Source organism: Rhinopithecus roxellana, chromosome 5, assembly GCF_007565055.1.
Source record: "Rhinopithecus roxellana isolate Shanxi Qingling chromosome 5, ASM756505v1, whole genome shotgun sequence".
Lineage (NCBI taxonomy): Eukaryota > Metazoa > Chordata > Mammalia > Primates > Cercopithecidae > Rhinopithecus > Rhinopithecus roxellana.
The window spans coordinates 20,263,991-20,279,957 of NC_044553.1; the positions used below are offsets into that span (position 1 = coordinate 20,263,991).

The 15,967-nt window shown below is 44.5% G+C and overlaps 1 protein-coding gene across 3 annotated transcripts in view; it reads right to left on the reverse strand.

Annotated features, from left to right (window-relative positions):
• The window catches only part of IGF1R (insulin like growth factor 1 receptor), a 319,047-nt gene that overhangs the window by 32,249 nt on the left and 270,831 nt on the right, over positions 1-15,967 (reverse strand). For 2 of the 3 annotated variants that reach the window (XM_010382158.2, XM_030930222.1), the window contains 6 exons: positions 15,660-15,864; positions 10,115-10,398; positions 8,589-8,725; positions 7,911-8,070; positions 2,960-3,062; positions 2,313-2,383 (listed from right to left, as the gene is read on the reverse strand). In XM_010382158.2, the coding sequence (XP_010380460.1) occupies positions 2,313-2,383; positions 2,960-3,062; positions 7,911-8,070; positions 8,589-8,725; positions 10,115-10,398; positions 15,660-15,864 (960 nt within the window). The remainder of the gene's footprint in view (positions 1-2,312; positions 2,384-2,959; positions 3,063-7,910; positions 8,071-8,588; positions 8,726-10,114; positions 10,399-15,659; positions 15,865-15,967) is intronic. The other variant, XM_010382159.2, reaches the window with a different exon arrangement.

Consider the following 15,967-nt stretch of genomic DNA (forward strand, 5'->3'; position numbering starts at 1 on the left):
CATTTATCTCTGAGAATCCAGGCTTGCTTTTAATCAGAATTAACTATTTCGCCTGCCATAAAACATGGAGTTAAAACCAATCACATTCATTCCCTGGGAGATCTCTGAAGTCAATACCCTCAATCCTTTTCTCTACATTCAACCCAGCAGCTCTGACTTTAAGCAGCAGTCCCCAGCGCCACCAGCCAGGAGTGGTTTCCGTGCTCAATGTTATCAGCACTTTCCTGTAGGGGATTTTCAATGTACTCTGGAGAATGGTGACATGCAGATTAGCTTTGGGAAAAACAAGTTTTTAAAGCACTTTTGAACTGCAATGTCATTTTGTTGCCCCTTGAGGATACTGGCTATAAGGTGCTTGTCAAAGGCCGAATAAATTAAGTTCAAATAAGGTGACACTCTTCCCACCTGTCGGCATGGGTGGCAGTGTTTGTTTTTGTTTTAATGAAGTACCAAGACATATCATGAAAGCATTCTAGAAGGACACAAAATGTGAATTAAAGTCACCATGAGAATCTGATTTTGTTGTATTGATGCTTTCTCTTCCTGGACACGTCATAGTCAAAAACTACACACACCAACCTCTAGTGCTGCATTTCAAGGCAGAATAGCTTCCCTGGTACGGTCACAGTCCACCCTCACAGAGGGGGAAAGTGGTCTTGCCTTGTTTCTATCAATTCCATTATCTGGGATGACCCCCTTCCTGTTTTTTTCTTTTTTAGAAGCTATTATTTATACAAACAATGCGTATTTATCTTCTTGATGGATTTTGGTTTTTAAGAGCCAGTCTCGCTCTATAATCTAGGCTGTAGTGCAGTGGTGAGATTCTAGCTCATTGCAGCTCTTGGGCTCAGGTAATCCTCTCATCTCAGTCTCCTGAGTAGACGGGACTACAGGTGCATGCAACCACATCTGGCTTTTTTTTTTTTAAAGGGAAAGATCCTCTCCACAAGTAACAACTCTTTTAAGTGTGGTGTGCATCCGTCCAGAATGTTCTTTCTGCCTTACATACACAAACATACAGATGTATGCATATATATACTATTAAGAAACCAACTTTGTGAGATCTTTATGTAGACAGAAATAATGTCCTTATTATTCTGCACCTGATTCCCATTCAGAGGAGGCTGCTTTTTATTGACTTAACCATAAACCGAATTAGAAATGATTAAAAAAACCATAGTAAAATCCTACACAGTATAACAGTGTTTTCACATTATCAAAGTATTTTCTTATGTTTTCTCATTTGACCACAATAATTACAATAATCATGTCTCTTTATTTCACATCTCCTGCATCTACTTTCACTTCTCCCGAGGCAAGAAGACAGCAAACACTTTCCTCTAAACATACTCACTCAACATCATGCACTTATTTATTCATTTGATGAATCCGGTCCAGCCCCTCCTGCAGGCCAGTTCCTTGCCTGCCCAGGGGACCTCACAGCCCTTTCCACAGTGATTCCATTCTCCTCCTGACTTCTCAACTGTCTAGCTATGTGACCCTGCACAAGTTTCTTCAGGAGCTCATTTCTTCACCTGCAGATGGGCATTAAGAAAACCCACTTTGCAGGGGTTTAAGAAACAAATGGGATGGTGTTTGTAAAAGCCCCTAGCAAAGTGCCAGTTAAGGGTCCTAGTATCACTGGACTCAATGACCAACCCCTCACTCTAATCCGACTCACTCAAAAGGTCTGGATATAAAAATACTAGAAAGAAAAGAGCAAAAAAGGAAATAACCAGTGAGGATCACCCAACTTCCATGTCAGACCTTCCCAGCCGCTTAACTGAATGACCCTCATTAGTTACTACCAAAGGGAACGTGAATGAGCCATGAGCGTATAACCCTAGTCGAAGGGAATGACAGAAAAATTCCATGATTAAAAAAAAAAGCGGAGCTGTAATTCATCAAAGACAATTATAATGAGATAATACTCAAGCTGAAACTAGTTTAAAAGGACTGTTTTGTCAGCTGCAGCATATCCTCTGACTAGATGTTAACAATTAAAAAGCTGTTTTCATTCTAGCATAACATCTCAAGCAATTAAATAAATTGATTACTGTGCTGGCCACATTCATCTCTAAAGCCTGTGTTTCCTTGGGGCACCCCATATAGTTCACAAGTTTTGACATATTCACTGAACTGCTAAAAAACTTTGATTTAAAAAAAAAAGATATATTAATGAAGACAGGTCCAAGGCCAAAGGTAGCTCAAAACAATGCAAACCTCCTTCCTTTCCCGAATGAGCAACCCTCCTGAAAGCTCCCGATCTACCTCCCCTGAACGCTAGCAGTGCCGGTGGCCCGGACTCTTACCATCTGCAGCGCTGAAGTACTCTGGGTTCACAGATGCGTACAGCACTCCATTCCCCAGCCTGCTGTTATTTCTGTCAAAAATATTAAATTTACGTTAACAAAACCCCACCTCCATACATTTCTGTATATACTTTCATCTTTGCTACAACAGTTTCATTTGTTCTGTCTCACACAGTATCAGCAGAAGAGAATGGGGAGAGCTCACTGTTTACAGCAGCTTTTGTATACACTCCCAATTCAGGCCTGGGTGGGCCAGCAGACATTTGCTAACACATCTTCTGGCTTCCTCAGTAGCCTGAAATTAGAGCTTTTTAAGAAACATCTGTTTCTTTACTTCATTGGAAATAAAAAGGCTTATTTGATTGGGAGGGCTAGTGCAACACGTTTGGAAAAGCATGCACCAGCAGCAGTTCTGTGTACCAGAGAAACCAGCCAGGGGAAGGTCTGTACTATCGAAAAATTATTTTGGCTGTTGTTAAAATCATTCGAAAAGGTTCTCTTTTCCTGGAAGAACACTTGATGGGAAAATCAGGTTTTCCAGTCCATAAAATATTTCCTTGAAATCTTCAAAAAGATTACCTTCACTCACATTCAAATCATCAAACCACTTTGCCACAGAAAGTGTCGTAACTTTGCACATCACTGACCTCTTTCTATGGAAGACGTACAGCATAATCACCAACCCTCCCACGATCAACAGGACAGCGACAGGCAGAGCGATGATCAGATGGATGAAGTTTTCATATCCTGCTGCAGCAAAGAGGAGGAAATGATAAATATCACCAGGTGAAGAATCTGCTCATTTCATTTTTTCACATTCAGTCAGAAGTATGAAAAAAAATGCCTGTATATTCATTTATTCCCCATCATACGGTAAGAATTCCTGAAGGTAAATGGTGTCAGAAATAGAACATGGCAAACAATTATTTGAAAAAAGAGTAAATACGTGCAGACTGAGGCATAAACTCATTTTTTAAAGTACAGTATATTCTGGCGTAATAGTTTCAATGATAGACTGAAGAAAAATAATCTTTGCATGCAGTTTAATGACTGTTAGTGAAAATGCACACATTTGACACTAATTTCCCACATCCCACATAATGTTCCAGGGTTTGGTCCATGTCCCTGGTACCCAGCCTAACATCTGCCATACAAGTGTTGGTTCTGGCGGTAAGCGGTCTCTGTGATCTCACACCTGTAAAAGGACTCAAATACTTGCAGCAGCAAGCATTCTATTTCTAATAAATAGAATGAAAATTTCTATTCATTTTTATAAAATGAACAGAAATTCTTACATCTATGTATAGTCTACATCTATGTATAGATCAAGTCCTGCCAGCCTTAATCTCTGAGATAGTTCCACAGACAATTTAAAATAAACACACACATTCACGCACCGGATGGCACCCCTTTCCAATGCTGCTGCAAACATTTGAGTCCTGTTACAAGTCTAAGACCACAGAGACCACTGATCATCAGAACCAGCACTTGTATGGCAGATGCCTGGCTGGGCACCAGAGACATGGACCCACACCCTGAAACATTCTGTGGGACATGGGAAATCAGTGTCAACAGGTAAGGATTCAGAGAGGAAAGGAGAGGAGAAAAGGGAGGCAAGGGAACCTCCCCAAGGGAAAACTTCTTTATGATATGCTTTTCTTGGGGGTTGTGGGGAAATGGCTTTCCTAGAAAATGATGATACTGGAGAGATGTCAGGGCCAGCTCATAAGGGACCCTGTCCAAGCTAAGCAGTTTCAACCTCATTCTGCAGATTAAAAGGAGTCAGTGAAAGCTTTCAGGCCCAGCAGTGAACTGATGAGATTGGAGTTCCAGGGAAATGGCTGTGCTGAGGACTGACTGAGGGATCTGGCAGTAAGAGAAGGCACTGTCATGTCTTAGAGAATTGGGGGTACAAGCCATGTCTCCTGGGCATGCTCTGCATTACTCAGTTCAGACCTACAAAGAAGTCACCAATCCTTGTTTATACACCAGGCAGACTCACAGAGATGATCTGGCTTGGTAAGTCATGGCCCCAGGAAGAGGCTCATACAATATGATAGCTCATACCATCCCCCCAGGGCGAGTGACCTGGATGAGCTGTGGCAGTGCTGGTGGTGATAGATGGCTGGATTCCAGAGACATTTAACAGGCAGAATCCATGAGGCTTGGGTTGGAATGAAAAAGGGGTGGCTGGAGAGAAAGAAGAGTGAGGGATGCTGTGAGGTTCCTGGCTTGGGTAACGAATGGATTACAAGGCCACTGACTGAGCTAAGCAGCAAAGGAGAGAAGAGGCCTTTTGACGGCAACAACTGTGATTTTGGTTTTGACACAACGAATCTGAGACCTCTGTGAGACATCCAAGCACAGATGTCTATGCGGAAATGGGCTTGGAATCACTGGGGATCAAGTTAACATTAATCATAAGTTCCCTATCAATGATTATTTTGCCATTAAAAACTGTGATCATGGTTACTCTTTAAAGACTACTAAAGCTGTTTTAATTTTTAAAATTAGAAGTATTTTGATCGAAGAAAAAAGATATTTTTATTGATATTGTATCTCTCAAAATGGATGCAGTCTCCGGCATTTTATAATTCCTCAAAACACTCACAGGTGATCATTACCAAGGGGAAGCTGGCAGATTTTTCTTTCTTCCCCACTGAGGCCTGCTGTTTGTATCACTTATACTACTGGTCAGGCTGTATGGTGTTCTTTTTGAGTTTCACATTTCAAGAGGGACATGGAGAAACTGGAACACATCCAGAGAAAAACAAAATGATTAAATGGCTGGGAAATTGGTGTATGATACTGGGCTACAAGAAAAGGCCAAAAGACCTGAGATTATTTCATCTGGAAAAGAGAAGTCTGAGGAGTAATTTAATAGTATTCAGGCACACAAGGAGTTCCTAAAAGGCAGGCAGTTGGCTGAAAGCTTCCAAACCTTCCATATCCTCTGAGGATTAAATAAGAGGAAATGAGACTAAACTGTAGTAGGACAGAGTCTTGTCTGACATAAGGAAAAATTTCTCAGCAGTAAGGCCAGCACGTAGATTCAATTTCCCTGCAGTATATGATAATATCTGCTGGAAAAATTCCATCAGAAGGACTCCTGATTTCCCACTGGCATCCTGGCACTTACAAGGTTAAAAATGGAGCAGCATAGGCAGACAGGAACATGTCATGTCACCAAAACAAGCTGAGTTCACTCAACCCCAGAAGCCAAGGTTGCTGTTTCACAGATCACAGACCCCTAAACCAGGTAGGCTCTGTTTCTAGAAGAAGGAAGGGAGGAAAAAGAGGAGGGAAGGAGGCTGGGGAGAGAAAGCAAGCAAGCCACTACTCTGGACAAGGTTGCAGGAATATTGTGAAGGTTCTAGGCGTTGCAAAGGTGACACAGACTAACTGGTGAGACTAGGTTAACTGGACTAGATGGGAGAATTCTGACTATTTTAATTGACAAAATTATCTGCCTAAACATCCATTTACCTCTAAAAACCTGAACCCATGAACAGTGCCAGGCACATAAAATGTTAGCTCAAGATTTGCAGTTCTATTCACCCCCATCCTGCTTTTGCTGTATTAGGATTTTCAGATATCACAAACAGATTAGAGTACTGGGTGCTGACCAGGTGACTACTGGAGACCTTCTTTTTTTTAAATTATTATTAGTTAATTTTAATACACAAATAAAAATTGTACATATTTATCATGTACAACATATTGTTTTGAAATATGTATACACTGTAGAACGGCTGAATTAAGCTAATGAACATATGTATTACAACACATTTTTTGTGTGTGTTTGGTGAGAACACTTAAAATCTATTGTCTCAGCAATTTTTAAGAATACATCATTACAACTGTCATCATGTTGTACAATGGATCTACTGAACTTATTCTTCCTAACTGAAATTTTGTATCCTTTGACTAACATATTCCCAAATCTGCTCCCTCACCCTCAGCCCTGGTAACCTCCATTCTACTCTCCATGAGCTTAACTTTTTAGATTCCACATTATCAGTAAGATCATGTGGTATTTGTCTTTCTGTGTCTGGCTTATTTAACTTAACATCATGTCCTCCAGGTTCAGCCAGGTTGCCACAAATGACATTTTTTTTTCTAATTTATGGTAGAATAGTATTCTATAATGTGTATGTACCAGGTTTTCTTTACCCATTCATGTACATAGTGATGGACATTAGGTGGATTCCATGTCTTGGCCATTGCAAAGTGTTGCAGTGAACACGGGAGTGCAAAGAGCTCTTTGACATACCGATTTCATTGCCTTTGGAAATACACTAGAAGTGAGATTGCTGGACCTGTTGAGTGCGTGTTTTTTTTTTCCTTTTCTTTTTTTTTTTTAGACGGAGTCCTGCTCTGTTGCCCAGGCTGGAGTACAGCGGCATGATCTTGGCTCACTGCAACCTCAGCCTCCTGGGTTCAAGAGATTCTCCTGCCTCAGCCTCCCAAGTAGCTGGGATTACAGGCTTGCACCACTGCCCCCAACTAATTTTTGTATTTTCAGTAAAGACGGGGTTTCACCATGTTGGCCAGGCTAGTCTCAAACTCCTGACCTCAAGTGATCCGCCCGCCTTGGCCTCCTGAAGTGCTGGGATTACAGGCGTGAGCCACTGCACCAGGCCAAGTGCATGTTTTAATGTAACTCCAGATCTGAGTAGTAGAAATGTGGACACCAGGAAAGATCAGCCCACTAGACCCAAAAGTGTTACCACTAAGCAAGGCTGCATTGCTATTTTATGTGTTATGCCAAATTTGATTCCATTCCATGAACATGAAATAATCTTAAAAACTGGGTTTCTAATAAGAAATAACAGAAACTCAATACAGAAATAATTTCACCAAAATATTAAATTTTGTTGGTCAAACAACAAATATGTGGCTCTTGTTGTACTTATACATCTTATAATTTGTTTTAAAATCTGAAGTCATCACACAGAACAGCCTAAGAATTTTCTTGTTAATGACTTGAGCATAAACTCACATTCCTCCGTCTCTGCACCAAAGGGTGAGCACTGTACATTTCCAAGGCACATGGGGGCTTTAAAAGGGCACTGGAGGGTCTAGGATGCTACCATGGAAATTCCTGCCCTGTAGCAGGCCGAACCAGATGACCTCTGGAGTTCCTTTCACCCCTTAGGACTTCAAGCCCTGAATCTGAGCCCTATCTAGTTTTACTGACCAAGTAGGAGGTGGAATGGTCAATTCAATGCTTTATAAAACGTCTTTTGTAAAAAAAAAAAAAAAAAAAAGAAAGCAAGAAAAAGAAAGGTCTTTGAATATAAGCCAGGTTGAAAGCAACAGTCTCCTCTGGCTCTCCAGTGGTTGTACCACCTCAAAAGAGAGGCTCAGTTCCTCTCCCTTCCTGCCACATGAGGTAGGGGCCCAAAGCTCACCATCTGCCCCGCCCAAGCTTTCACACAAAGTGCTGGTATGTGCCGGCACCTTAGCATGACCCTTCTGAAAGCTGGCCAACTCTATTTTAACAGAAATAAGAGGGCCATAAACACTCAGGCTGTCCTAATCCTGGACCACCCTGCTTTCAGTTTTACACACTTCTTCTCCCTCCACATGCCTTACTTTTGGCCTGGACATAGAAGAACACAGGATCTGTCCACGACCCATTCCCAGAGAGAGATGTGGCCTGAATCCGGGCTGTGTAGTTCCCCGGGTTTAGCCGGTTTAGCTTGGCCCCTCCATACTTCCTGTATTCCTGTCTGGACACACATTCTCGCTGATCCTGGGGAAATAAAACATACATGTCAATTTCCCATGAACGCAGGAGAAATCTGGGGCCTGCTAACTAAACTCACCACACTGGGGGCTCCAGCTGCCTGATATGACCTCCCACCTAACAATGATCCCGACTGTCAGTAAAGATAAAGAAATCAAATCTTAAAAGGTCATCTTCAGGTAGCTTTAAGTACACCCAAAAGCTTTAACCAAACATTTTTGTCACCAAGAACTCCAGAAGGATTGGAAGTTATTAGAACTGATCTGGCCTATGCCATCCTTGTGGCATATAAGATATATATATCTTATATAATGAAATCATTTCTTGAAGGCTCTTTGCCCTCTATGGAGTACTCCTTAGAGAGTATGGAGTGGGTAGAAAGACCCAATCCTCACCAGCTTGGCACGTATTTTATTGTTTTAACTCCTATGCTAACCAGGAGGTATCCTGCGCAGTCAGGTAGCATATGTTGTCAATGGATGGAAATACATACATGCGGGCACAGGCCACGGCCCCAGTCCTACCTCAACTTGTGATCCGTATTTTATTTCATACATTAGAATCAATCCATTGGGATTCTCAGGTTCTGGCCACTTTAAAAAGATGGAGTTTTCAGGCCTTGGCTCCCAGGTCACTGGCCCAGGAATGTCATCTGCTCCTTCTGTACAATTTAAACAAGTGACACAGTTGGATTTGGGTTCCCAGGGAGGGAGGCCAACACTGGGCTGACCTGAGAATAACCCCCCAATCCACGCGGGCAGGACTATGGAGATCAGCCACGTACACTGCCCCTGAGCAGGCTGCTCACACACAGTGGAGGATTCAGAATCCCACCAACCCCACAACTTGCACGTCTCAAGATGCCATAAGATCCTCCTTTCTCCCCAGTCCTTCAACAAAAAAAGCCTGCTGCCAAGCACAGTAGGAAAATCTTGGCAACCTAAGTAACTTTCTTCTCTTCTGTGCCTACCACTTGAAAAAAGAAAGCTTTGTGAAGCCATCAAACACAAGCAGCCCTGAAAAGATGCTGAATAAGCAGAAGCAGGGCGCGGGGTCTGCTGGCTGTGACAGGGACCTTCCGTGGCCCATGGCTACACACGGCAACTGCAATTTTTACACAGGCACAAAGGATGGCCCCAAGCTTAGCCTGTGAGGAAGCTGCTGGGAGGCTGGTGCTGAGAGCAGGGCAAGCTCTCCCTGCTGGCATCAACTCCTCCAGCAGCTGATTGACCTTGTGGTGGTTCCTTTCTTGCTTTTGCTTCTTGAAGCAGTGAACAAAGTGGTGATGAGCAAAGGTCACGGAAAGTTACAGCTGCAAAAGGCACCTGACGGGTCAGTTGACTATGTCTCTCCTGGGAGAGCTAAGGAAACTGAGGCAGGGAGCCTGATGATTGCCTCAAGGCATGCTACAATGGACTTCAGTGCCAGAACTGCACCGAGGAGGACCCCAAGCCCCAGACTCCTATCACCTCCATGCTCTTCCTACCGCCTGAGGCTTCCTAAAGAACAGGGCAGTTCTTGTTGTCTTTGAAGGCACCCACCTTCAAAGACAGATGAATGCCCGAGTGACAGGCGGTGTCTAACAACAAGGGAAAGCCAAAGGCTAAATAAGCAAGACTGGAGGCTACTCCAGGAGTTGATCTTGAGGGGCAACGGTTACTCTGGATCAAGGCAACTAACTGGAGACATCTCTGAATATGTCAGAGCTCAGGAGGGGGCAACCCGATTTGTGCGCAAGAGGGGCAAAAGACAGCGGGAGTGCACGATGTGCACCGAGTAGCAGGTGGAGGGTGGACCAGGCAGACAGCTCCCTGCTCCCAGTATGTTCCACAGAGAGACCAGGCTGGGAGTAGTGTCACTAGAAGAGCATGGGCTCTGTTCCCTAGGCAGCTGGTCTACCACACCACCTGCCAATGATCGCACGTTATTTAGCAGGCAGGCCTGAGTCTAAGGGTCGTGGCCCTGGGTGTCAGACCCTTTGTCCATAAAACACATCTTCTCCACTAGGTTGTGAGGAAGGTGGCAATGGGGCTACCTGGATATACCGTACCTGCGGGCATAGTCCTTGCAAAGACAAAGTTGGAGGCGCTGCAGCCCAGTTTCTCAGCCTCGTGGTTGCAGCTGTGGATATCAATGCGGTACAATGTGAAAGGTCGAAGGTTAGAAATGACAGTTCTCTCCTTATTATCCACTCTGCTCTCAAAGAAAGGGTACTCTGTCTCTAGCTCTTCCAGATCTGTAATGTTGTAGGTGTCTGCCGCCGTGGTGTTCCTGCTTCGGCTGGACATGGTGGTGTTGGCCACTTGCATGACATCTCTCCGCTTCCTTTCAGGTCTGCAAGGAAGAGATAAATGTGGCTTTTAAGTGCTTTTACCTCTTTCGTCTTTTCTATGACTTGAGTAAGAGTAACAGAAGAATCTTAACCATGGAATAGAAGGAGCTATTCAGCCCCCTTGGATAAGAATGCATGAATCATGGGGATGTCCTTCCTCGTTATCTTGCTTTCTCTACTCTGCAAGTGTCAGAATGGGCACACAGACTCTCACCCCCACCCCCGGCTCTCAGAGTGGTTCTTCGATTTTACCTAGAGGCAAACAGTATCTCTGCCATTCTTGGCCAGGCAGTCCTGGCTGTGTCATCAGAACACTCAAGCCATCTGGTCACAGACCTTATGGTTAAGCATTAAAGGTGGCAAACCTACCAGCTGTGCTAAGATTTATTAGGGCAGGAGGGGAGAGGTGAGGTGTGTGGCAGAGGCCCCAGAGACCTGGAGCAGAGGGATACGAAAGCCTATGGTGGTGGCTCCTTGGATCTGCTCTGACTGTGGAAATAAAGATGCCTGGAGCCTAGCAGCAAGCAGCTCCACGGACCTCAGGTCTCTTCTTGGGAGCTTCTGCTGCGGGCCCACCCCCAACCCCAAGAATCTGTGCTTGCTATACTCTGCAGGTCCCTGAAGCCCACCCAGTCCTCCTCCCAACTCAGCAGTGAGCACCTGTGGCCTCACCAAGGTCCTGCCCATGAGAGGGCAGAGTCTTTGTCATGGATTTGAATGGGGACTGGAACAACCAAAAAGCAAAAGGGAGTGCATAAAGTCATCACAAAAAGGACATTCACACCGAAAAGGGCAGATGAGGCATGAGGGTGTGACCCTCTAATTGCTGCTTTGGTCAAATATGAAAAAATGGGCTTTGTGGCTCCCCCTAGAAACCTTAAAACAGAATCCTAATATTTACAGGAACCAACAAAAACAAACAGAATACGAGAGGAGCACCCAGATGGAGAAAGGGCAACCCTCAGGTAAGCCATGGACCAATGGTGAGAAAACAGGGCTGAGGCCTTTGGCTGGGGTCACTGGTCTTAGGAATAGGCAAAAGGCAGGGAGTAAATGGGATGAATTCCATCTGCCCAGGGAAATGAGAAAGTCCAGAACATGGGAAGCTCATCAGTGCCATGGAGGGGAGAGAGCGGCAGCAGCAGCAGAGAGGGAAAGCTCACACAGGGAACGGAGCAGCCCAGAAGCCACTTGCAGGTTCAGCTGACGCTGGGCAGGTTTCTGGCTGGTCCTTAGGCCAGAACCTGGGAAGGAGAGAGCAGGGGGCTTGGGGAAAGGGCCTCTGGTTCCCTAGTCTTCTCAGCCCATGGATTCCCCTGAAGAAAACATGGTCCTTCTTTGTGTAGTGGCACATGGGGGTCCCACCAAAGGCATAAACTGCCCAACACAGATAGGCTCAATCTAACGAGCAGAAAACCACAAGGTCAGGGCATGTACATTTGCTTTCACAATACTGGGGAAGGAAGAGTTAAGGACATGAGGCTGATTATCCACAATCCTCACACTCTGCAAACCAACCAACCAGCTAACCAAGCTTCCTGGAAGGGAAAAACACAAGAAACCACATGTACTGCCACGGAAATCTTTGTCAACACATCAACAAATTTCCAGCCCTTCCTTCAAAACCAACACAATATACACTTGTGTCTGTCAGAAGTTGCTTAGGTTTGATGCACTGCAAAGTAATTCTGTGTCAAAACCCCTCTCCTAGCCCAGCCCACCACGTTTAACTGGGATTACATCATTAAGTATATTCAGTAGTTGTTTATCAACACTACACTTTTAGGGATTGCACAGCTCTCAATGCTGATGACATCAAGGCAGTGACAAGGGGAGGGAGGTGATACAGAACATTATCTGGAAGGCAGGAACAGGGGAAGCACAATGGCTCATACATCATTTTTTGGTAAACAACTACATTTCCAAATCATGTGCCCAACAGCAAACATTACTGCCAACTTTCCCCACTCCACCCCATGATACAACCTAACCCTATTGGAAAACCTTTTACTTTCCAACATCTGTCAACATTTTAGCTAGTTAAACCAAACTATGTGATTTACAAAATAAAGACAGTAGTCAAAGAAAGGCATTTACTGCCAAATACTGACTTAGAAACTAGTTTTACAAACTCTAGCTTCCACTCTACTTCAAAACATACAGGATATTCTGGACAATTTATAAGGAACTAAATCTTACTTAACTGGTTTTATCCCACAAATAAATTGTTCTCAGAATGAATTGAAAGAAATCAAATCCATTTTCGGACATTTCACTTGTAAGACAGAAAGCCAGCCTTTATGATTCAATCATACTGTCAGCTGGACACTCCTTCACCTAACTCCGCCAGAACTCAGTAGGAGGCAAAAAAAAACAAAAACAAAAACATTAACTTCTTATAAAGTATGGCCTCTCACCATGAACAAAATATTGTCTTTATATACATCCATGAAAAGGAGAATCATAAGTTGGACTTGTCTTAGGAGACAGAAACGAAGGACTGGGGGGACAGATAAACACACTTTTCAAGTGGAATAGAGAAAACTTGTTTTGAACCCAACACCACCAACACTGTGCATTAATAACATCAGTGTCAATCGCAGCTCTGCCTTCACACATCACATAATCTTGTGCTCCACATCTGATGAGAAAAAAACAGGTCTTGCCTTGTAACTACAACTGAAAGCAAGGGGCCTTTCAGCAAAATCTTTCCAAAACCTTGACTCACAACCCAAACCTCCTGCTGGTTGGTGGAACAAGACAGCAACATAACCAATGGCCTTTGATAGAGAATGAACAAACTTCCCACCCAGTCTGCTTGGGACACTCTAAATTCATCCTTCCATGTGGCAGGCAGCAGGAGCTGCCACGAGCTGAGCCTCTGCTGGTCTAGGTGGAAAGCACCACGAGAAGCAACACAATGGAGGAGAAGAGGAGGAAAAGAGAGTTGGTGTGTGGGAATGAGGACCAGGTCCCAGACCGATTCTTAATTAATTAGGATGTCGGAGAAGTCACCAAACCTCATTGAGTTCCAGTTTCCACACCTCTTTGCAATCTTTCTAGTCCTCAAACTTTCTGCTTTCTAGGAACCACCAGTGATACACAGATATCCTGGATAAGAAAATGGCCTTGGGCACTGAACCTCAAGACTCACACTCAAAGCCCTGTCACCTACCAACAGGCAGAAGATTTCCCCAGCGGGGCAGGATGCGAGAGGTCGTGAGGGGCTCGCAGGCCCTTCTCACAGCTCTGGTGTTTTTTTTTTTTTCTTTTTCCTTGAGATGGAGTCTTGCTGTGTTGCCCAGGCTGGAGTGCAATGGCGCAATCTCAGCTCACTGCAACCTCCACCTCCTCGGTTCAAGCGATTCTCCTGCCTTAGCTTCCCGAGTAGCTGGGATTACAGGTGTGTGCCACCACGCTTGGCTAATTTTTTGTATCTTGAGTAGAGATGGGGTTTCACCACATTGCCAGGCTGGTCTCGAACTCCTGACCTCGTGATCTGCCCACCTCAGCCTCCCAAAGTGCTGGGATTACAGGCGTGAGCCACCACGTCCAGCTGCTCTGGTGGTTTTAACTTCGAGAGAGGAGGGGAGGGGAAGAAAGCCACCAAGCAATGAAGAGGCTCACTCTCAAAAGGAAACAGTGCCTCCAGTTCTAACCGGTCTTTATTTTTCATTTTACTGATTTCTCAAAACAGCTATTTCAACCATTTTGCAAATATCAAAAAGGTCATTTGGCAGAAAAAAAAAATCACTTTAAAAACCATTTGTTGTTACAGCCTAAGAAAGTCTATAAGGGCAGAGTCATTGCAGAACAAATAGCTACCACAGGCTCCTCTCAGAGTTGGGGGCAGTGAGGGGAAGGGAACGTGCTGGGTGGGGTACTGGCAGCAGGGGCACCGTGGGGACTGCAGGTGGGCAACTCATGGGTACCATGCTGATTTAAATCCAACTTCTTGGCCTAGTTTTCAGGCACGAGGTCGTTTCCAAAATCTGCACTATAATCTTACATGAAGAGGGGGCCAGGGAATACCACTGTGCTTCCATCTCCTTTCCCACACACTACTGGGCTAATCCTTTTTTGAAAGGAAAACAAAAATTGTTTAACATTTTTTATTGTGTTAAAATAAAATTTTAAAACAAAATAAATATATGTAAGACAAAAATTTGCCATTTTAATCATTTTAAGGGTACAATTCAGTGGCATTAATTGCATTCATAGAATGGTACAACTATCATCATCATCTATTTCCAAAAATTTTCATCACTCCAAATAGAAAATCTATCAATTATGGAATAATTCCCATTCCTCTCCACACTCTATCCCCATCCCCTGGTAAACTCAAATCTACTTTCTGTCACCATACATTTGCCCTTTCCATATATTTCACACAACATAAAATCATACACTATTTGTCTTTTTGTGTCTGGCCTTGTTTTACTTGGCATGGTGTCTTCAAGGTTCATCTGTGTCGTGACATGGATCGAAATTCCTTCCCTTTTTATGGCTGAATAATATTCCACTGTATGGTTCGAGCCCATTTTGTTGAGCCACTCACCTGTTGATGTACACTGGGTTGTTTCCGGATTTGGCTACTATGAACATTTACTTTCTTCTGCTTTTGTACCCACTCCCCAGAAACCAAGACCACAGCAAAGGAGCAGAGACCCTGGGGCAGGGGCTGTGTTGCTTTGAAAGGCAGAGTAACCACGGAATAAACAGTCACTGCAGGCTGTCTCCCTACACTGCTTCCTAAACCTACTTGTAAATGATGCCTGCGGCGCCTGGCTATGTTTTGAAGTCAGGCCCCTTCCAACAGACTCTGATGTTTTTCCCTCTTGCTTCACTCCTCCTCTGTCAGGCTGAGAGAGGCGGCAGAGAGAATTGGGAAGGGCAGAGATGAGCCCAGATCCTGGCCTTTCCTCTCACCAGGCAGCAGATTTCAGTACTCTTTGAGTTTCCCCTCCCTGCCTCTACCACAGGGTGCCCACCTGCTCTCTGTAGGGGGTTGTGGCTGAGACAGCAGCACCTGTCACATCGGCGGCCCCAGCAACCCAAGCCCTGGTCCCTGTTCCCTTCAGGGATGACTGGCTTCCACAGGGACTCACTTCACCGAACCTGTCATCTTTTTTGGCTCCATCTCAATGGCTACTGTATCGTACCTCCCAGCTGCTGACTTACACATTACCTGGTGGGGAGAAAGGCAACAGAACCCACCTGAGCAGTGGGTTTTGCCAAGTGAAATTTCACATGAGTTCGATACCTGGGCACAAAGATGGAGTTGTGCAGGAAATTCTCAAAGACTTTGCGGTACTCAGCCTCCTCCTTCTCAGCCTGCTTCTCAGCTTCAGTTTTGGGGCAGGCGCAGCAAGGCCCTTTCTCTCCACCACACACCTCAGTCTTCGGGTTCTCTGTGACCTCCTCAATGTCGATGGTGCCGTCGGCATACTTCCTGATGGGGATTTTGTCTTCTCGGAAAAGAAAAGCCAAAACAAGAGTGGGAATGAAAGCCACTATACATGCTTGTGAAGAAAAATAATAGCTCTCAGCACCTTTAATCAAGAAGATAGC